At 44.2% G+C, this 21,617-nt stretch overlaps 1 protein-coding gene across 5 annotated transcripts in view; it reads left to right on the forward strand.

Annotated features, from left to right (window-relative positions):
- Window positions 1-21,617, forward strand: part of MSRA (methionine sulfoxide reductase A) — a 316,653-nt gene that overhangs the window by 12,784 nt on the left and 282,252 nt on the right. Inside the window, exon 1 of one of the 5 annotated variants that reach the window (XM_084766945.1) lies at window positions 11,454-11,478. The exons of the other annotated variants lie outside the window; for them this stretch is intronic. Coding sequence (XP_084623071.1) covers window positions 11,469-11,478 — 10 coding nt within the window. The 5' untranslated portion in view covers window positions 11,454-11,468. Of the gene's footprint in view, window positions 1-11,453; window positions 11,479-21,617 lie in introns of those variants that run through there. 5 annotated transcript variants of the gene reach the window in all.

Raw genomic sequence — 21,617 nt, forward strand, 5'->3', positions numbered from 1 at the left:
TCCTTTTGTAATATGTGTGTGTACAGGTGTTTATGTGCAGGGGCATGTGTGTGTGTGTGTGTGTGTGTGTGTGTGTGTGTGTGTGTGTATGGATGCCATTTCTCAGGTGCTTCTACCGTTTTCTTTTTGTTTGAGACAGGGTCTCTTCCTGGTCCGGAGATTGCTAAGCAGGCTGCATTAGCTGGCCAGCCAGCCCAGGGATCCAGCCATCTCTAGCCTCCATCCCTCTGGCAGTGGGATTATGGTTCGAGCATGTCACCATGCTTGGCCTTTTTAAAAAACTCTGGGCTCTGGAACTCAGGTCCTCACACTTTTGAGATCACTTTAGTGACCAGCCTCCTTCCCCAGCCCCAGAAGTGGGTGCTCCAGCGAGGGACTGTTGGTCTCGTGAACAGACAGGCACTTGGCCTTTGGACAACGTCTGAGCTATTCTTCACCGCCCAGTTCACTGCATGACTTTAGATGAATCTGCCTCAGTTTGTGGTTTGTCCTTTCTGAACTATAGACAATGGCAACAGCTTCCTGCTGGTGACAGGTGGGAAAGAGCCCAGCATGGGGCCTGCTTCCTGGCAGGTGTGCAGGCTCACCTAGGGACTGCTGGAGCGAGGCTCACTGCCACACTGCGGCTTGGTTCTGTGAGGGCTGCTGTGTCTGCTTCTCATCCCCGACCCCTGCAGCCCCCCACCAAGAGAGATTCAGCGCTGGGAGGGGAGAAAGCCAAGCCACAGCCTCGTAGTGACCTTGACCCAGAGTGAGTTACAGCGTGCAGTTCATTACAGTTTCCTTCTTCCTGAGTGCTGTTTCAATTCCCAGGAGGCTTTGCAGATAAACAAAAACCAAGGTTTCTCCCTGAAAATGTAAAAGCGATCATTCCCCCTCCACCTCCAGGTTTTTCTATCTGAATATTAGAAGGATTTTTTTGGAGATTTTAAAAGACACCCCAAATCATAGGCTTTTATCACAGTAACCACAAGCAACAGCCTAGTCTTACTGAGTTACTTTGAATTTTGGAAACTCAGGTGAGTGTTGGTTCCCTGCTGATCTTTCAGTGTAGAGAAGTGAGACATTGCCAAGGGCTGGTACGTGGCAATGCTGTTTTGGGGCGCATGGCGTATTTCGTGTACTTTTGAAAATCTCATGGGTATTTTAAGTTTAATCCATCTGATTTTGATCCAAATATAATTTACTCCCAATCACTGGGAAACATTTGATACCAGAGAAGCCTGCTGGCATTCCTGAAGCTTCTCTCTGGGGAAATAAGAACTCACATCTCTTCAAGGAGGAATCACAAACCGACAATGTCTATTTTTTTTCTGCTTACTCAACAAAGCCCGAACTAAATATTGAATCGAGCAGTTCCAGACCAGTTATTTATTTATTTTTCGGTAGTTCTTTTTAACCATGCAGAGGGCATTTGCTTTGAGGCTTTTTTCCCCTCCCCCTCCTCTTATTCTGACAATTTTCTCTGCTATACTGCCCTTCCCCCAAATCCCAAACAATGACTTCAGACGATTTGAGGCAATAAAACAGTTTTGATGTCTGTGGATTAGCGGCCTCTGTATCGAGGATGCTTCCTACTGTCAGAATCTTGGACATAGCAGTGCAATGCACTGCCTGATTTTAATTTTAAAAGACATTTTCAGAGAATTAGATGCTAGACCTGCTCAAGGATTTAGAAAGGAAAAAGAGGGGACTTAGGACAAGGTACAGCCAGATTCTGGACTCTTGGAAGGCGTGGAACCCCAAGCATCTCTGGTGGCCCCCTGGGAACTGGGAGAAGGCCCTTGCTGTTCTGAGGTACTGCTCCTGAGCACCCTGGTTCCTTCTGGGGCTTCTGGTGTCTAGATTCTCCTTTCTTCTGTATTCTAAGGATGGCTCCTAGCTCTCTCTGTCTCAGAGGAGGCTTTGCATGACTGGCCTGTCTTTGTTCTTTTTCTTCTTCTTCTTTTTATTTATTGTAATTTATTCACATTACAGCCTGATAGTTTTTCTCTCACTTGTGTCTTCCGGCCTCCGTCCTTCTGCCCTATTCTCCTCCCCTAGACCTCTGACAGGGATGTTTGCAGCTGCAGGCCAGAGCCTGAGTTGGGAGCTTGCTCTTGCCCCACAACCTCTGCTGCCCACTGCTGCCCACAGCAAATGGCAGCAAGCCCCCCAGGCCCCACCAGGATCTGCTACCTGAATCCTGGGCAAGGTTGCCTGGACAAGGTTGCCTGGTCTGAAAAGCAGGGTTAGCACTATCTTTATGAGACCTGGGGTGGCGGCTCATTAAAAAGCACTTGCTTCACAAATGTGAAGACCGAGTTGTGCTTCCCCAGAGTTCACATAAAAAGCTAGGAGTGTCGCTTGCAGCTTGCAATCCTGTCGATGTGGAGACTAGATGTGGAATAGGAGGAGCTCAGTGGCCAGCTAGTCTAATTCACCTGGGAAGCGCCAAACCAGTGAGTGAGCCCATTTTAAATAAAGGTGCCCTCGGACATGTTGTGGGGTATCCAACCAGAGAAGACCTCTTGGGCCTGGGTTTCAGCCAATAGAAGGTCTTTATTAGCCGGCTATTACACTGGATGTTCAGGATCCCAATGCTCAGATATCCCCTGAGCATATCTCAGGATGAGTTGTTAGGCACAAAAACCACATCCTGGGTTGACACACCTCAGTCAGTAAGAACAGTTAGCCAGAAGCAGAACTACAGAAACCAAAAAAGCAAGGTTAGTACATTTAGAGACTTTTCCAGAACTATGGACTTTGATGGATTAGGTTTTGTTTTTATTTTTCTTCTGTTTGTTTGCTTGTTTTGGCAGCTGGCACTGTCTATGTAGTGAGTTTTATGGCCTGAATGGTACTTCCATCATGGAGTCAGTTGTGCTAAGGTCTGGGGGCTTGTTGTAGAATGACACCCAAGGCTGTCCTCTGATTTCTATATACATTCTGTATGCATGTACCTCCCACTAGAATTTCCCCACACAAACATGCAAACAGGCAAATGCACACATATCCAACACACAACAAACACCCCTCTCCCCCACATTCCGTACACATACACACACACAGCACACAAATAGTTTATATGTATATGACTTGGAAGTGTCATCAGGAAGATGGCGGCACTGAAGGATGGCTCTGTGTAGAACATGGTGCATGGCTGATGCTAAGCGAATGTCACTTCTAGTTTTTTGCCTGTGTTTAGAGTTTGTCATGGACTGACCCCTCCCTGGGTGTGAGAGCCACAACTTGGTGCTGATGCCTTGGGGGTAAGGCATCAAATATCACTAAAGCATAGAGAGAGAGGTCAGGGGAGGAGACCACTCCTTCCTAATCATCTTTGGTTTTTCTGACTCCATGGGGTGAAGAAATCTGCCCAACGCTGGCTGCAACTAACCTCGCCCATGCCTGCCCATCTTTCTGTTATAGATAGGCCCTCCTGAGCTTACCGATCACTCTCCACTTGGTAAATGTGATGACATCTTTGTCAATGAATTTGTTATTTCTGGCAAATGATGTTGTGTGTTTAATATAAACATCTCTGTAAAAATTAGTCTATGGCAGGAAGTAAGCTAAAAGAATTTTCTGTAAGTCGTCGTGATGGCTGTTCTTGGTTGTCAACTTGGCTACATCTGAAATTAACTATTAGCCCAAGTCACTGAGCACACTTGTGAGGGATTTTTAGTTAACTGGATCATTTGAGGGAGCCCCACCTTAAATCTGGATCATTAGAGGTGGGAAGACCTGCCCTAAATCTAGACCACATCTTTTTGTGTCAGCCTTGATAAAAAAGTCAGAAAGAAACCTTCTCCCTCCTGTTGGCTCTTGGCCATCAAATCCGCTCCTTCATTGGCATCACAGCCCACTTCTTTGGGAGACACCCAGCCTCATGACCTGAACAACTGCTGGGTGCTGGGGCTTTCTGTTGGTTTCCTTTTCTGTCTGAAAGTTGGAATCAAAAGGCTTCAAAGCCCTTGGTAAATCTCGTGCAAATGTGAAGGGGTGTGGCATGTTTGTGACTGTGGACAATCCAGGTGCTCAGTATGCCACACTGCATGGAGGGCAGCGTTCTGGCTCAGTGGGAGGCTGAGATGAAAAGTTTGGTGGCAGCTGAGAATTAGAGGGTCCAGGAGGTACATGAGTTATGGGTCAGGACTGAAGAAAGCTTGAGGAGCTGCCAGGATGCTGGGTTTAGAGAGAGTAGGGTGCTCTGGGAAGAGAGGACATGGTGCACGAGAGATGCTGACTGCCAAGAGTTTAACTTCATCAGTGCCTGGTAGCCAGGAGTAAGTGTTAGCCAGGCTCCCAAGAGTGGGCAGAGGAGCATGTTTGGATGGAGCTGGGAATGCTGAGTCAGCCGGGACCAAACTAAGAGGCTGGAGAAACACGAGGAACTACAGCTGCTGGATAGATCCCTGGAATAGGCTCTAGAGGGCAAAGCCTTAGCTGGTGTTTGCCATATCCTCTGTTACAGGCCAGAAGGACTACCAGGCCTATTATAAGGTGACCTGTCACAGCACTTGTAGACATTGGGATGGAACATTTTAAAAGTGCAAGACAGAAGCCACACATAAGACTTAACACAATGTGCTTGTGTTCAACCCGTGGCTTTTAGCTCACTTCCCTGCTTGGGTAGACTGACTTCAAATATATTAACATTCTTTTTTCTCTCTAGATCCTGGTAACCATGAAGCTTTTTCCTCTGTCTACAGATTTGCCCATAGTGGACTTTTCATAAAAACAGCTGCATAATATGTGAAGATTCATTCCTGGCTTATTTTGCTTAGCCTCAGTTCTGTGTCTCATCTATGTTGTAGATAGAGTGTATCAAGGTCACATCCTTTTTCCTTGCTGAGTAATATTCCACCATGTGTTTATATCATACTTGGTTAGCTTATAGCTGATTGAGTTGTTCTCATTCTGGGTGATGTGAATAATGCAGCTGTAAACATCTGGGCCAAGTTTTTGTACAGATGAGATTTAAATCTCTCTTGAGGTGCTGTCCAGGAGTAGAATGGCTGGTTCGGGGCTGGAGAGATGGCTCAGAAGTTAAGAGCACTGGCTGCTCTTCCAAAGGTCCTGAGTTCAATTCCCAGCAACCACATGGTGGCTCACAAACATCTATGAGAGCTGGTGCCCTCTTCTGGTGTACATGCAGGCAAAACACTGTGTATATATGATAAATAAATAAACCTTAAAAAAAAAAAGAATGGCTGGTTCAAAAGAAACTTTATGTTTAAAATTTTAAAGACTTGGTTTTGTTTATTTTTTCGTGTGTGTGTGTGTGTGTGTGTGTGTGTGTGTGTGTGTGTGTGTGTATGTATGTGCATGTGAGTGCAATGCCCATGGAAGCCAGAAGGGGACACCTGAGTGCTCAGAGCTGGAGTTATAGGTGGCTGTGAGCCATCTGGAGTGGATTCTGGAAATAGAACTCAGGTCCTCTGTAGAAGCAATGAGCTCTCTCAAGGGCCAAGCCATCTCTCCAGGCCCTTATTGTAGGATCCTAAGACTGAAAAACAAAACAAAACAGCGCCCCCACAACCTAGATCTGAACCTGAACTTTATCAGATATGTGATTTGCGAATGTTTCCCTGTCCTGTAAGTTCTTATTTTACTTCCATTACATTAAAAAAATTTTTTTTGTTCCTTTCTTCCCCTCCTCCCCATTCTCTCTCCCACTTCTCTTTTCCTCTCCCGCTTCCCTCCCCCTTCTCCTTGTTTTGGCTGGTTCTTTTGTGGGGGTCATGTTTCGGAAACCATCACAGTCGAAGTCGCAGAGGCGCACACCCATGCTTTCCTTTAACATTCTGGGTTACATTTTGAACAAACTGTCATGCATGGCATGGCGTTGGAGCCCAGCTTCCTTCTCTCGCATGTGGAGATCCGGTTGTCCCAGCTGCATGTGTGCTGTGAGCACCCTGCTTCCTGTTTCAGTGTTTGTTTGCAGCTTGTTTAAAGCCAGTTAATTAGAGCTGTGTAACTCCTAGTTTATTCTCTGTTTCTCAGTGGCCATCCGCGTGTTAGCACCATTCTGCTCGAGTTGCTGTAACATGGCGGTGAGTGTTGAAGTTGGAAATGTGAGTCTTACTCTCTAGCTTCTTCATCTTAAAGATCATCTTTGGACGGGCTGGGTCTTTGCACTTTCGTACGATTTTAAGGATCAACTTGCCAATTTCTACAAAGAAGTCAGCTGGGATTCCTGACATGCTTTGCATTGGATTGTGGCCATCAGTGTGGAAAGCACTGTGGCCTCCATACTGTTAGTTCTCAGTTGGTGAACATAGCAGGAGATCTTCAGTGATTTCTTCCTGTAGTGTTTGTGCTGTTCAGGGCTCAGGCCTTCGGTTACACTTATTCATTTATCTGTTTTGTGATACCAGGGCTGAAAGCTGAGGCCTTGTGCATGCTTGGTGAATGTGTGCCCTGCTGATGAGATCACATCCCCAGCCCTGTTCTTTAGTACCCTCTTTTAATTCTATTGTACATGTTATGGTTTTCCTACTTTCATCCTCGGATTGTTTATTGCCAATGCACAGACATGTAGCTGATGTTTGTGGGCTGGTTTTATATCTGAAGTCATTCATTAGTGCTGTATCTTGTTAGCTTTTCATGTTAGGTGCGTGCACACATACATACATACATACATACATACATACATACACACACACAGTAATCTGATAGATCTATATGTAAGACCTGTCATCCACATAGAGATAGCTTTACTCTGCCTCCCCTTTCTATCCCGCCCACTGCTTTAGTGTCACTGATTGTGACAGCAGCCATTGCCCCACAGCTCTTTCACCATTTAGCCAAGTCCTCTTCTCCATCCGGTTGGCTAAATGCTTCTTCCTCTTCCTTTTCCTCCTCCTCCTCATCCCCCTTCCCCTTTCTCCCTTCTCCCTTTCTTCTTTTCCTTCTCCTTCTTTCCTCTTCTTCCTCCTCCCTCTCTTTTGAACTGATGAAGACTGTTTTATGAAATGCTTTTCAGTGTCCACAGAGGTGATCATGTGATTTTTTTTTTTTATTCTGTCAATGTGATGCGTTGTGTTGACTGCTTTTGGTGTTAAACAGGTCTTTGGTTCCCAGGGTACAATGGCTCTTGGTCAAGATTGGCAATCTTTTGTGTATGTTGCTGGATTCAGCCAGGATCTCATTAGTATTTGGTTCAGAAATTTCTCATTTATATTTAGAAGAGATGTTGGTCTGTGATGTTTTTTTAAGCTTATTATTTCTTTTTGAAATTGACATAAATCATACTTATGGAGGACAAGGTGAGTTTTGAGATACATCCATGCCGTGCAGTAGCCTAGCCAAGCTAATTAGTATACACATCACCTCACTTGCATGTGAGTGAGCTTTGGAAATGCTGTGGGCTATCCCCGGCACTCTGGAAGCACACAGTGTGTTATTCAGAACTGCAGCTGCAGTGTGTGTGGGGGTGTGGGGGAGTCACTTCAGCTTCTTCAGATTAAATTGAATGGTTGTGTGCTTTGACAATCTTCCTTAATCCATCCCTGTTTACCATCTTAGCTCCTGGGAACCGCTGTTGAACTTTCTGCTTCCATATCGTTTGATGGGGCCCACAGAGAAGTGGCAGGGGTCCCTCATTTTGTGGCTATTTTATTTCACTGAGTGCCTTTCAGGTTCATCTACACTGTTACAGTCACAGGATTTCCTCCCTTTCATGACTAAGTAGTCTTCCATCTTGAGGATATGTCTTATTTTCTTTATCTATCCATTAATAGGCCCCATTGATTTCATATCTTGGCTGTTGTGAATATTGTTGCAATTAACACACAAGTACAATCATCTCTTTGATGTGGTGCCACTATATGTTTACCCAGTTGAGGGGGTTCCTGAATCATTGGTTGTTATCTTTAATTTTTAAGAACTGTGTAGCTCAGAATGGCCTCAAAGCCCCAGTCCTCCTGCCTTCCTTCCGGTGTGCTGGGGTTGACGGCAAGCACAGCCACACCTGCTTTTAATTACTGGAGAGCCTGCAGTACTGCTTTTGTAACTGTGGTGTGTCCCCCAGGACCCCCTTTCTCCACATGCTCACAGCTGCCGATGGCTACTAGAAGGCCAGTGTCAGGCGGAGGTCTACCGCATGCTCATGTCTGTCTGAATGTTCTGACTTCCTCATTCTTTCCTTGCTTCTTCCTTGGTCTTTGCCAGTTCATTTTTGGTTGTTATCTTCTCTCCGTGTCCTCATAAAACACAGTTTGGAATGTAATCCTCATTGTGAGGTATGAAGGTAGGGATGTAACTATGGGGCTTGGGAGTGGAACTTTGGGGGTGATTCCTGTGAAGACAAGGCCTTCAAGCAGAAAGAAGCTTCTCTGGTGAGGGGCGAGAGATACACTACTCTCTGAGTATACAGATAGTATTCAGAAGGCCATTTGATACTATGGCCATGCAGCAAAATAAATACAATGTATAATAATAATAGTAATAATAACTTCTTTCCTAGGCCCTGGGGCATCCCTAGCCATAGGTTCTTGGCACATTTTACAGTTCCAGGCATGAATTTTGCTTTTGTCAATTGGATTTCTCAAACTACTAAGAAAGTGATTGGTTGTTCCCATACCACTCATGGCACTATTGCAGTGGTATGCACAATTCACCGTGCTGTGCTATTCATTATTATTATAGCTCACAGGATGCATAGCTGGTGAGGCTGTTGGTGACTTTTCTTCCTCTGGCAGGCAGTCTGTATGATCTAGCAGAGAGGAAGTTTCCATGCCTGTACCGGCATGATTTCTCTGTCTTCTGACCTGCGTCTTCAGCAATAGAGTCTATACTAAATTCTTATGGGCAACCAATGGTTGACCCACTTCTTTCCAGCCTCCATATTTCCTGAGAAATCATCGTATGTATGTATGTATGTATGTATGTATGTATGTATGTATGTATATGTATGTATATGAATCATGAGTCACTTCTCTTACTCTTTTGTCTTAGGTGGCAACAGTTTGACTGTGAATTCAAAACCTTGCTTCATTATCTCTGTTTGAAAGGGTAGCTAATGCTTCTTTAGTGCTTTAACTTAATCTTCGTGGTGTTTCTGTAGCATTCCCTTGATCTGTCAGCTTTGACTTAGCAGTGCCTGGCTTTAGCTTTTTAAACCAGCATACACAGTTTTATAAAAATCAGAGTGCTTGTGTGCACTCAGTAGAATTGTTGGCTACCATTGTAGAGAGGTTTTGGAAGACTTTCACTTTTCATAGGTGAGTGACACATAGTCTTGTCTGTGCTGACACCACATCTAGTTGGTGGCCTGAATATGAACAGATATTTTAGGAGACCAGAGGGAGAGTCTTTGATGACTTTCTAGCCCTTCTTAGCAGATGAGAAAATTAGGCTTGACTAGACTAAGCAAGTTTGAGACTTTGAGATTAGCCAAATGGGAAAGCAACAGACCCAAAGATGATGAGAACTCGGACTTCTTGACTCTTCGTATGAAAGTCTGGTCATTTCAGAGCATAGGTGTTCTAAGTCTCAACTCTTGGTGCTGTCAACCAAGCAAGCAAGATGCTTCCTTTAACCAGGTAACAGCGACATTCACTCTGGCTGTTTTGTTTCAAAAAGGGCACATTATACAAATGTCAAAAAGCTGTATGTTTATTCAGTTATATAACCACAAATTTAGTAAACAAGCAATGGCCGAGACTCAGACATCACGATATGGTCATCCGTGTATTCATATACATTACTAATGTTCTTGTTCTTCCCTTTCCTTGATGTTTCTGTTTTGAAAAGATTTCTTCTTTTCCCTTCCTTTCCAGCAGAATTCTGGGTAAGTTCAGTTTACATATAGTTTCCTTAAAAATAAGAGTGACCGACCAACCAGAGCCACGCGCATTCTCTAGGGGACAAGGCATGACAGTTTACATTTTAATCTGCGTGCCTCCTTTTCTCTTCTCCCATGATTGTTTGCATCCGGGCAAGGGGAAGGAAATGTTATAAAAAGAATGACAGTATGCGGTGCTCCTAAAATTCTATCCATCTCTGCTCATGGGGGAGCTCAGCTTTTTGCAGGTTGAGCACATGTCGCATATGGACATTTCTCAAGAACAGATTCCCCATCTCCAAGCAGCAAACATGTTAGCTCACTGTGGGGAACATACTAGTGATGCCTGGGAAAGGTAGGGCACCAGGAAATCTGTAAGGTGATTTGGCAGCAGCCAGTGCTTTCATGCCAGGATCTGGGTACTGTCCCACAGCTTCCTGTTTCACATGTATTAATTGATCTGCAAAGGACATCCTTTGGAGACAAGAATTCAGACAGACTGGCATAGTTTGGATCTCCGCCAAGACTGCTCGGAAGGTTGCCATAGTGGGAGAGGGGGAGAGTGAGAGAGAGGGAGGGAGGGAGGGAGGAGAGAGAGAGAGAGAGAGAGAGAGAGAGAGAGAGAGAGAGAGAGAGAGAGAGAGAATGAAAGAGAGGATAGGGAGAGGGAGAGAGAGAGAGAGAGAGAGAGAGAGAGAGAGAGAGAGAGAGAGAGAGAGAGAGGAGAGGGGCAGGCAGGCAGAGGGAGAGCTGAGGAAAATTTTAAAAGGCAAGACTTGGCAGAGCTCAGTTGTATCAGCCTCTTTTGTCTGTTTCTCTGCTTGAGCTTCAGAAAGAAAACCATCCTGGGATACAGGAAAACTCACAACTTTTTGGTTTTCAAACTTAGAAGGCTTTTGAAGTCTCTTGGGCTGTTGGAGAGTGTTGGTTTTTACTATGACATTTAGTCACCAGCATTCAGGGAAAAAAAGCCTGTTTCAAAAAGGCATCCTCCCCAGTGTCCATGCATTCGGGAACTAATGTATTTTATTTTATTTTTTGCATGTATGATCATGACTGTGAGAGACAGAATTATTGTAGAAGATGGCAAGGAGAGTATGTAATTAGGGAGCATTGTAATTTTCTACAAAATAAACTTTGCTCATCAATACAAACCTGCTCTCAAATCTAATCAGATATCCTCAGAGTTATGTTTAGAGCGGCAGCTTTTAGACTTAAATACTTTTATTTTACCTAATACCCTCTCCTATTTCTAGATACTGAGTTTTCAAGGAGTCTTTCTAAGATTTTTATGGCAGCCTGGCCAGGGGGTCTGAGTCAAAGTTGTTTCATCCATGTGTTTGAGAAAACGTTCTCTTAAAGCCACAGCTTTGATTTCTGCAGCTTCATGCCGTCCTAAACTACACCCCCAGCAATTAGTGACAATACCGAAGACCAGAAAGGCGAGCTGACGACACCCGACTTCGCCTGAAGGGCAAACAGGAACTGTGAGCTTGGTCATTATTATTTTTTTTTTGTGTGTGTATGTGTGAGTGTGCATGTGTGCGTGTGTGTGTGTGTGTGTGTGTGTGTGTGTGTGTATGTGTGTGTATACGTGCGTGTGCGTGCGTGTCTTGCTTGAACCATTTTTGGGAGGTGGGTGGGGAAGTGTCTGCAGGGATGTTTGTGGTCGGTGAATTCGCGTTGTGAGGAGGAAATGAGCAAAGGTAATTTTTATGATGTTGGCAGAAATGGCTCGAGTGGTAAAGAATAGAAATGTAAACCCTTTGGGTAAGAAGCCGTGAGCTGTATATGAAATAGGTGGAGGGGAAAAAAATCATCAGTTTTGAGTTGACTAAGGTTTTATTCCACTATTCTGTACCTTGACTCTTTCAAGATGTTTTTTTTTTTAAATGTGGAAAGTTAGTCGATCTTCTTTTTAAATTCTACCCAGTGTTTTACTTAGATATATACTTCTTCGTCTAATTTCTTATTAAATAATACTTAGTATGAGGCCTGCTTATGGTGGATTGTGTGAGAATTTTGCTTATAACCATCAGTGTTATTATAGGGGAGGTTCGCTGGCAGGGGTAGGTCTGTGTGGCCCACCCTAATTACCAGTAAGTACCCTATTTCTAAAAAGGAGTGTTGAAGCTGTGGGATTAGAGGGTGCATCCCTGAAACTCTCACTTTTCCTTTATTTTGTGGACTGAGAGGGTACCGGGAAATTGGCTGTACCCATCTAACTGCCGATCATTTGGGGCCAGTCTGAACGATGCTCCGAGACCTGTGCTTCCGTTTTCAGTTTGTACCCATCGATTTGTAATCCTTTGACAAAAACAACTTGTTCATTGTTTCCTGTTAATGCGTGTCTTCAACGATCGATTGTTGAGGATGGTTTTGATGAAATTATAGAGACACGCCAGCCATCCTGGAAATGGCATTTAGTGAGCAAATATGATTTTAAAACACACGAAGCTGAACGCAGGTGTGTGAAGTTAAAAGCTAGTGTTTTCTTCCACCTCTTTAGGATAAAAACAACAAAAAACAAAAAACGAACCAACATTTTTATGTTTAATAACGCGAAATCCGTAGTGTTTATTTGGGTGTTCAATATAACAACCTTTGTTTTAGAAGCTATTTTATCCATTTCCTTGCTGATATTTCTAAAATGGATGCTGAGCCAAGGGCAGAGTGATGGGCACTGAAAAGGGGAGCTTATATGACCAGTCACAGAATCTGTCATAGAACATGCAAATCCACATTGAAAACTACAGGAGTGAAAAGACAGCCCAAGGAATCCGCTCAGATGCCATGACCATCTTCTGAGTTTTGCAGCCACTTAATACACCCCTTTGCCACTGTGGGTTGATGGCTTATTTGGTTTAAAACTATTTTTTTCTCTTCGAGTTAAGAGAATTATTATTTGTGAGTTTACTTCCTAGCTTCTTTGCAGTGAATTCAGTAAAAGAACAAACTTGATCCCAACTGTAGTATGACCAGTTAGTTTAAAACAGAATAATAAAAGTAAACAAATTAAAAACAAAGATGTTGGAATACAACCTAAGAAATACTAAATTTTTTTGGTGTTGGCGAAACTGTATTTTACACTGTAATTGTGTTTCAGATTTAGTAAATGTTAGTTGCTTTACCCAACAAAGTTTCTTACCGACACTTTCTCTCTGGCCTACTTGCTATGTATCTTAAAACAAGAAAAATGACCTGTTAGAGTGTTCACTGTTAACTGGGTATTAACAACTCTGCCTCAAATAAGTTTTTTGTATAGCTCTGATTAAGAACTGCACTGATTAAAGTTTTCAAAAACAATTTAACGTACGTCTCTTTTCTTTGATCTTTTAGACAAACACATCCGCATTTCTTAACCAATTCCACAACATAGCGGCATTAATGGCTTAATTCTTAATGTATCTAAAGACTGTGGTCTGATTTTAAACAAAGCCATCATCAGGCGGATATGCGTCACACTTGGATTTGCATTCTATCTTATTAAAACAGAAATGGGTTAATATTTTACTTTCCCCTGTGGCCGCTCTTTACTTCCATTTCAGTGTAGGAACCTAAATATCTTAGCACGTTGCTCAATAATCGAATGCAAACCTCTCAGAGGGGTTTTGTCCAGTATTTTATAATTATTCACTCATTTATTCATTTATTCAACAAATGTTTACTGAGGATCCACTTCTGTATGCTAATATTTTACCGGTGAAGTTATTCTGGGTAATTGGGAAGGAAGTCACATCGGTGCATGGAAGAGAGAATGGATTTAAAATCAAGCTTAAAAGGCCTGGACAGAAAAAGGCAGTGCTGATGCGGGCTTCATTTCACTAGAGTAAAGGGTGTTCACTTTTATTGTGTAATATACATATTCCATGGGAGCTCTGTTCCAAAAAACAAAACCAAACATGGAGGTTTGCTCCAGTCAACTCAGCTTTAGAAGTATGGCTTGCACAACTGTTTTGGGTGCCACATGGCAATGACCAAAGCATTTCGGTGGTTTGGGTTTTCTTACATATGTGTGGGGCTAACACTGCAGGGAAATAGATGGGAAGGTCAGGCCCACTGCTCACGGATTAGATGAACCTGTGATACAACAGATTCATTGCGCTCTCAAAGACGCGGCTTTGACATAGAACAAACAGTGGGCGTTTATAACAATCTTCTTTGGTTTGCTTTGTTTTCTGTTGTCACATAGACAAGGACAAGAGGCCCATCTGCCCTGGCTAAGCCAGAGATGGGGGTTGTTCTTCAGAGGGAGCAATGAGTCTCCCCTCTGTATTATGTGGGGGTGCACTGAACTCTGTGACTTAACTCTCCCACCTGGCTGTTCTCCAAAATAAGTAAAGTAGGGCTGTAGGCTCTGAAGAGGAGTTAGACATCACACGCGTTAGGGGGTGAGCAAGGAGGCTGTGATGGTGGGCGGGAGTGGCTGGTGGAGTAACGATGGTGGAGGCTCAGTCACAGGTGCTTAATGGTCAACATCCAGAAGGCTGGCTCTGGCCAGAAAATGACACGTGATTAGTTCCTACTGTAGGCTGGTGTGGGAGGGGACACAAATAATTGATAAGTGTGTATCTCCCTCCAGTGGGTCAGAAGCTTGCTCCTAGTTCCATCAACAAGGCCAGCACAGGGACACTTAGGATGTCCTACTGAAGGAACAAGCAGAGAGGGGCCTGGTTCTTATCTCATTTTGCTTCTCATGCTTGAAAGAGGAAACGTCCGTTTGCTTGTTTTTAATCTTGATGGTTGTGAGTTTAGAGGGGGCGGAGTTTAGCTCCACATTCATCATGACTACGTTCGACTCCCCCACAGCCACCGCTGTAAGACAATTAAAATAAAAGCCACATAGAAAAAATGAGTCCTGACCCTTCCCCGGCTGGCCGCTCAGTGCCCTGCATTCTTCCTGCTTCAAGGGTGTCCCACGAGAGGCTGACCCTGTACAGTCAGGGCTCGGTGCTGATGCATCTTGAAGTGCGGGAGGCCCTCTGTAGCCACACTGTCTATTCCACTGCACGGATCAACTCCAAGCTACTGTCTTCCGTTTGGAAGTTGCTCTCCAGAACCAGGTGTGCACAGCTCCACCCATGCTCAGAGGAGCTCTTCCTTTGAAGCGAACAGTCCTCTCCCATCACGCCCACAGAGAGGATGTCCTGCAGAGCTCCAACAGCCTGCTTGGAGAGTTTGGCTCTGTCCTTTAGGCACAGGGGTCTGGTCAGGTCCCGAACACCCAGTTTTCCATCTGTGAACAGGGCTCGTGGAATGTCCCGCAAAGGCCATAGGGAGGAGGGAGGAGGGAGGAGGGAGGAGGGAATGCACACATAGCACTTAGCGAAGGATCTGGCACATAGGTATAACTGGGTGAGTGGGAAATAGTGACTTACTGTTGAAAGTTAGACATTTAAAAAATAGTGGCAAAAACATGCATTGCATCTAATTTATCACTTCAGTCTTTTCTGTATGGAGTTCATTGACACTTGGGTGCTCATAAGGCCACGATCCAGCCACAGAAATATTATCATCTTGCAAAACTGGAACTCTGTACTCGATAAGAGGGACTTTGTGTTCCCTGCGTTGTTCTGCCTCCAGTTGCTGACAGTCTCACTTCGTTAGTCCCTGTGTGAGTAGAATCGGAGTCCTCTTTCTTCTGTGACTGACTCGTGTTCTCTGAGGTAGCAGGTGCCAGTATTTCCTGCCTTTTGAGGACCGAATGATATTCCACGGCGCCTACCTTCTGTAAACCTCTCGACGGATGCTTCCCACCTTTTCTCTGTTGTGAATGAGTCTGCATGGGCACAGATGTGTGAATGTGTCTTTGAGACTGTATTTTCAGTTTTTTTGAGTCTTATCTCTTGGAGCAGACTTGCTGGATTCATAGGCCACTTTATGGCTCACAGCAGGTTACAAGGTTTGGAACCTCAAAGGCAGAAATGACATACCTTGAACTTCATGTCCTCGCACAGTCAGTGGTCTGATAGGAGGTCTTGACTGAGGCCTGTCTAGCTTTGTGTGGGAATAAGTACTACAATGATGCATCATCTTGAAATTATTTTGTAGTGTTATATTTCTCAGGAGTGTTCGTCAGGGCACCACCCTGATGGAATAGTATTTAGACTGTCCCAGGCTATCTAGTCAAAGTTCATTTGTCACACAAAGTGACGTCTTGAGCATCCTTCTAACTTCTATTTGGAGTACTTTGGAGTGGGTCTGCTGGCAGTAGATTTCTCATTTTTTTCTCCAGTCCCTCCATTGGGACCACTGTCAGGATTCCCCTTTTACCTCTGAAGGACATGCTAACTGTACGTGTGTGTGTGTGTGTGTGTGTGTGTGTGTGTGTGTGTATGTAGCTTATATGTTCATGTTTGTGTAGGTATGCACATGTGTGATTGTGGGTTTTTTATACACATGTGTGCATGTGGAGGTTGACATTGGATTTCTTATTCAATTGCTTGCCCCCTTATCTTTTGAGACAGGGGATCTTAGGCTCACAGAATGACAAGGTTGACTGGCCACTCCAGAGAATCATCTGTTTCTGCCCCTCCCTCGCTAGCTCTGGGTTATAGATGTGCCACTCTCGAGACTTTTACGTGAATGCTGCAGATCCAAATGCAGGTCTTCATGTTTGTGCAGCCATCTCCTCGGTCCCTCACTGAAGGATATCTTTGCTGGGTATAGAATTCTAGGCTGTAGTTTTTTTTTTTCCTTTCAGCCCTGTCATGGCCCTTTATACTTTGTGGGTTCTGATGGAGATCTGTTTTGCCTTTGTAAGATATTACCACTACTTTCAAAAATCTTCCTTCTTATCTTTAGTTTTTAAGGAATTTGATTAAGATGTGTCTTATCCTATATTTGACTGTGTTCTTTCTGTTCTAGGCTCATTTATCTTCTTGAATGTGAAGGTTACATCTTTTTCTGAATTTGGGGATTTTTCAGCTGTTATTCCTTCAAGTATTTCTGGGATATGAATGTCAGAACTTTTGTTACATTCCTACCTGATATTTACTTAAACTTTGTGTGTGTGTGTGTGTGTGTGTTTCTATATGTTCCCATGAGTGCAGGTGCTTATAGAGGCCAGTGGACTTGGATCCCCCTGGGGTTGTACAGGTGGTTGTAAGCCACTCAATACTGGTGCTGGGAACCGAAGTCAGGTTTTCTGCAAGAGCAGTGTGACTCCTAACCACTTAGACATCTCCTCAGGTCCCTTCCCAATATTTTGGTTATTTTCCCTTCTTTTTGTATTGTTTGGCTCCTCAGGGTCGCAGCTTATTGTCACTCAACCTATCCAGTGAGCTTGAGTTTGTTGCTGTACTTCATTTGTTCCCTCTTTATTAAGATATTCTCTTTCTGATTTGTTTCATGTCTGTTTGTAATTTCTAACTGTACATTTTTATGTTGCTGCTTTTCAATGTGTTGGATATCATCAACGCCAAGTCACCTGGTCATTAGCATTCTTTAATTTGTGTGTGTGTGTGTGTGTGTGTGTGTGTGTGTGTGTGTGTGTAGATCCTTCCACTATGTGGGTTACATGTATGGAATTCAGCTCATCAGGCCAGGTAGCAAGTACCCTTTATCTACTGTGCCATCTTGTCAGGCTGGCCTTCTTAGCCTCTGGTTCATGTGATGATTTTTTTTTTTTTTTTTTTTTTTTTTTGCTTTTGGTAGGACCAGTGTGACTCTATCCTAGATGCTTTGGGCACTTCAAAGTGAGCTTCATCATCTTCCTCATGTCTTTGACACTGAGCCATATGGGGAGTGGGCATCCTCCCCTCTGTGAAGAAGGGGAGGAGTCCATACTTCTCATTAACTTTCATGAGCCATCCAGGGTGGGAGGGGGTCTGTTCACTGCTGGGCGCAGTCAAGTGTGGCCTCTAGTAGGCAGTGCGGTTATTTTTGTGGTTGTTTTTGAACTTGATGTAATAATTTGGACAGGGCCTGGGCGGCAGAGTCCATAAATTCAGCTTATATTGGTACAATAGGTTTGTTGTTGTAATTTTTGTAGCTTTTCTTTTATATGTATAAGCATTTGTACTGCATGTATGTGTGTGCACCATGTGCTTGTCTGGTTCCCATGGAAGTCAGAAGAAGACATGAGTTTCTTAAGAGAGTTACAGATTATGAGCCACCCTGTGCATTCTGGGAATTGCCTCCTGGTTCTCTGTAAGAGCAACAGGTGTTCTTGACCTCTGGACTGTCTCTCCAGCCTCAGCGCAGAGCGTGTTTGGTCAGCTTGTGTAGTGACACAAATTCTCAAAACAAGAACTGAGTCCACTCTTTATTTTTCAGTTCGTTGGGATTAGTGTGTGTGTGCCTACAGTCACTAAATAAAAGATATCAAACGATAAAATAACAGTTTCTACTTTATTAACTTGGGAATTTTCATAGTTCTTTTAACTATTGAGCATTTGTATGTGTGTGTGTGTGTGTGTGTATGTGTGTGTGTGCACATGTTGTGCAATCAAGTGTGTGGGTCCATGTGTTTGTGGATGTGCATACACATGTGTGTACGTGTGGAGTTGAGGCCTAAAGTCAATGTTGGATGTCTTCCTGGTTGCTTTTCTCTTTCTTTACTAAAGCAGTATCTTTTACTGAACCCTGAGCTCTTGCTAGCCAGCTTGCCCTGGGGATTCCATGCTTTGGCCTGGCAAATACTGGGATTACAGGGAAGCTACAACTCCAACCTTGCTTGTAAGTGGGTTCTCTGGATATCCATTCCAGCCCACACATGGCAAGTGCTTTATCTACTCAGCCACCTCCCCAGTCTTCGGGAGCTCCTACCTGGACAGGTCTTCTGTTCCCATCCTCATTAGTACATCCTGAGATTGAGATGATGTTTACAGTTTATCTTTAGAGGCAGCCAGTGTATTAGAAAGGTTGCACAGACGAGGGGCATCTGACTGGGCTCTGTAAGAGCTTCACTGAGGGAGAACTTTATTTGCTAAATCTGCTTTCATGTTGAGAACCAGACCTTGCAGATGATGTGTGGGTGTCTGGGGCCATAGGCCTGCAGGTCTCTCCGGGCATCTGTCTGTGGCAATGCTCACAAGCAATCGAAGCAATGGCTCCCTCACTACCTGAGTGATCTTGAAAAAAAAAAAACCCTCAATCGGTAATGGTTGATGTTTCCTGTCAGTAAAATGGCTGTCTTCATACCTATATCCAAGGTTTGGCAAGAATGCTAAATGGAGTAATATGGCTGGAAGCTATTTAGCTGATAGGCCTGACACAGGCGCGAGCGATAATTATCTAGTTTAGCTACTCCAAGCACATGCTGGTGATGGATAAAGGTGATGTGCCTAATGCCTCATGCTTTTCAGCTGTGCATGCCGATAGGCAATGGTTAAATGAGCATCTTCTTAAAATGCTTAAAACATTTTTAGTTAGGAAAAACTTTCAAATACAGAGAGCAAGACAGAATGAATAACCAGTTACCCACTATCCCGGATGAACACATGGCTATATTTATTTCCTTTAGGTATTTTTTTTATTTTTTAGCAACTGAAATCATGTGACACACACGTAAACTAAAGCCTTGAAATTGGTAAACCTTCTGGTACATACTTTATAGTGTTTGCGCCATGTACAGCTGTAGACAACCTTTATGTTACACGTCTACAACTTACACCCGCTTAAAATGTTTTTGAACTCATGCTATCCTCTCTTGCAAAGCTAGTTAGGCGTTGTAGAGATTTATCTGTGTTGCCAGCATAGGTCCACTACAATCCATCTATTTTTTGCTGGCTGGATTCAGGTCTTTGCCTAGTGCTAAGGATGCTGTTACACTTCTCTTTGATGTGTCATCTGCATGCATGTGGGGCATCTTGGGCAAGGCCTGGATTGGGGCTCACTGCGGAATATGCGAGCTGTCCTCTGTAACATCAGCTCAACAGCTGCCCTATCTTATGTCTGTGCTGGGGAAGGGACAGCTCACTGCATCTTCATCCATAACCTACTAGTGTCCAGTAATTTCTGACCAATCCGGGCTATATTTTGCTGTTACTTTTATCTGTGTGCCTGTTTGCTTAGTGGGATAGAGTGTCTTTCTGTATTGGTAACTTATATTTCCTTTTCTATATTTTATATAGCCTTTACATAATTTTCTCTAGGCCGTTTTGTCCTTATACATTTTTTTTTGTTGCTTTCAGAGACAAGTTTCATCATAATACATACATAGTCCATGTTCTTGGATGTGGCAGAGGAAGCAGAAGTTTGTTTGTTTGTTTTTTTTTTAAATGTGCCGTATCCCCTTAATAGCTAGGAGATAAAGTTTCAAACTTTCCATACAGACCCAATTTGTTGCCATCTTGGGCAGATCCTGCTTCCCTGGAGCCAGTCATTGCCATTGAGCTAGCCCTCCCCCTCCCCCCCTGCCCCCCCCCCCCCCACCTCCCAGGTATCTCAGAACACACTAGTGATGCCTGCGCAGTCCCGCCCACCTGCAGCTCCCTTGCCCTTAGAAGAAGCATTCTTTTGATTTGATCACAGTCATTCCTACACAGTGAGCTGTTCTCTGTGCAGTGAGTGCTTTTTCCTTTCCCTCTCAGTTCTAACAAAATAAACTAATTGAGAAAAGCAAACTGTTGGGGCCAGCGGAGCTAAGTTGTGGCTGAAGCTCTAGCTTCTCTTTTGTTGTGCAATCAAGTAGCACTCACTCACCGAGGGGGCCACCCTCCCACCCAAACAAAACCCTCTTAATCTCCCAAATCACTTTGCAAAACAAAAGAGCACAGGGAGGCTGCAGACACGAAGGGTGGGGCGGCAGACATGATGCCCTGGGCACGGCCCTCTGTTCACTGCCTGATTACTGCAGAGATCTATTTATGAACTTTTTTTTAACACTTTGGGTGACCAGACAGTTTCTTTACCATTGGACAGGATCCTGAAAACAAGACTGTTAGCTGCAGTCATCAATAATGCTATGAGTGGGAATTAATAACTGGTGGGAGCCAGGGCTTGCTAACTCAAGCTTGCTGGGCCAGCTTTCCAGACCGGATCTGGCAAGATTACCCTCCACAAGGGTGTAGCCTGGGTCTCCCCACTTGGTGCAAAGTCTTGAGTTTGATCCCCATGAGTGAGCAGTTGACAGAAAGCTGGGGACTGGGAAAGGTCCTCTCCCATCCCCCACCCTCCCTCCCTGGAGCCTTGCTGAATTCTTCCCCCGAGTTAGCATCTTTGTACATCTCTCCTCTATGTCACAGTTAATGAGACGTCTTCATAAAGAGTGTGTTAAAGTAATACTATGTGTAATTGCAGACTCTGCTTTTTTTATGCTAAGCTACAAATAGCAAACAGACAGACAGATACCCTCTCCCCCCCACCCAGGTTAAAAAAATTTTGTAGTTCAGAGAAGTGTAGTGCCTGGTCTTTTTAGTGACAAGGTTAGTGTGCAGACCCAGCCTTCTGCCTTCAACTCTTTTGCTCTTGCTCTTTTGTTTGTTTTTGCCTTTGCCTTTGCTCACTCTGTAACGGCTCAGCAGGAGAATACTGTGCTATGTTCATGCAGATGTGTGTGTTTGTGTGTTTGTGTGTGTGTGTGTATAGATGCACATGTAAGTTTGTTCATGTGTGTATGGAGGCCAAAAGACCACCTTGGGTGTCTTTCCACAGGCACTGTACATGCTTTGGGTTGTTTTAAGATAGTCTCCGTCTGGCCTGGAACTCACCGAGGAGGCTAGTCTGGCTAGCCAGGGAGCCCAAGAAATCCACCGGTCTCTGCGTCCTCAGTGCTGGGAGGATAAATGCCCACCACCAGCCCTGCCTGTCTGTCTGTTTTCCTTTAAGAGGGTTCTAGAGCAAACGCAGGTCCTCATTCTTATGAGGTAAGCACTGTACCCCAGTTGAGCCATCTCCCCAG

The sequence above is a fragment of the Acomys minous genome (genome assembly GCF_964271855.1).
Source record: "Acomys minous genome assembly, chromosome: 18".
Classification (NCBI taxonomy): domain Eukaryota; kingdom Metazoa; phylum Chordata; class Mammalia; order Rodentia; family Muridae; genus Acomys; species Acomys minous.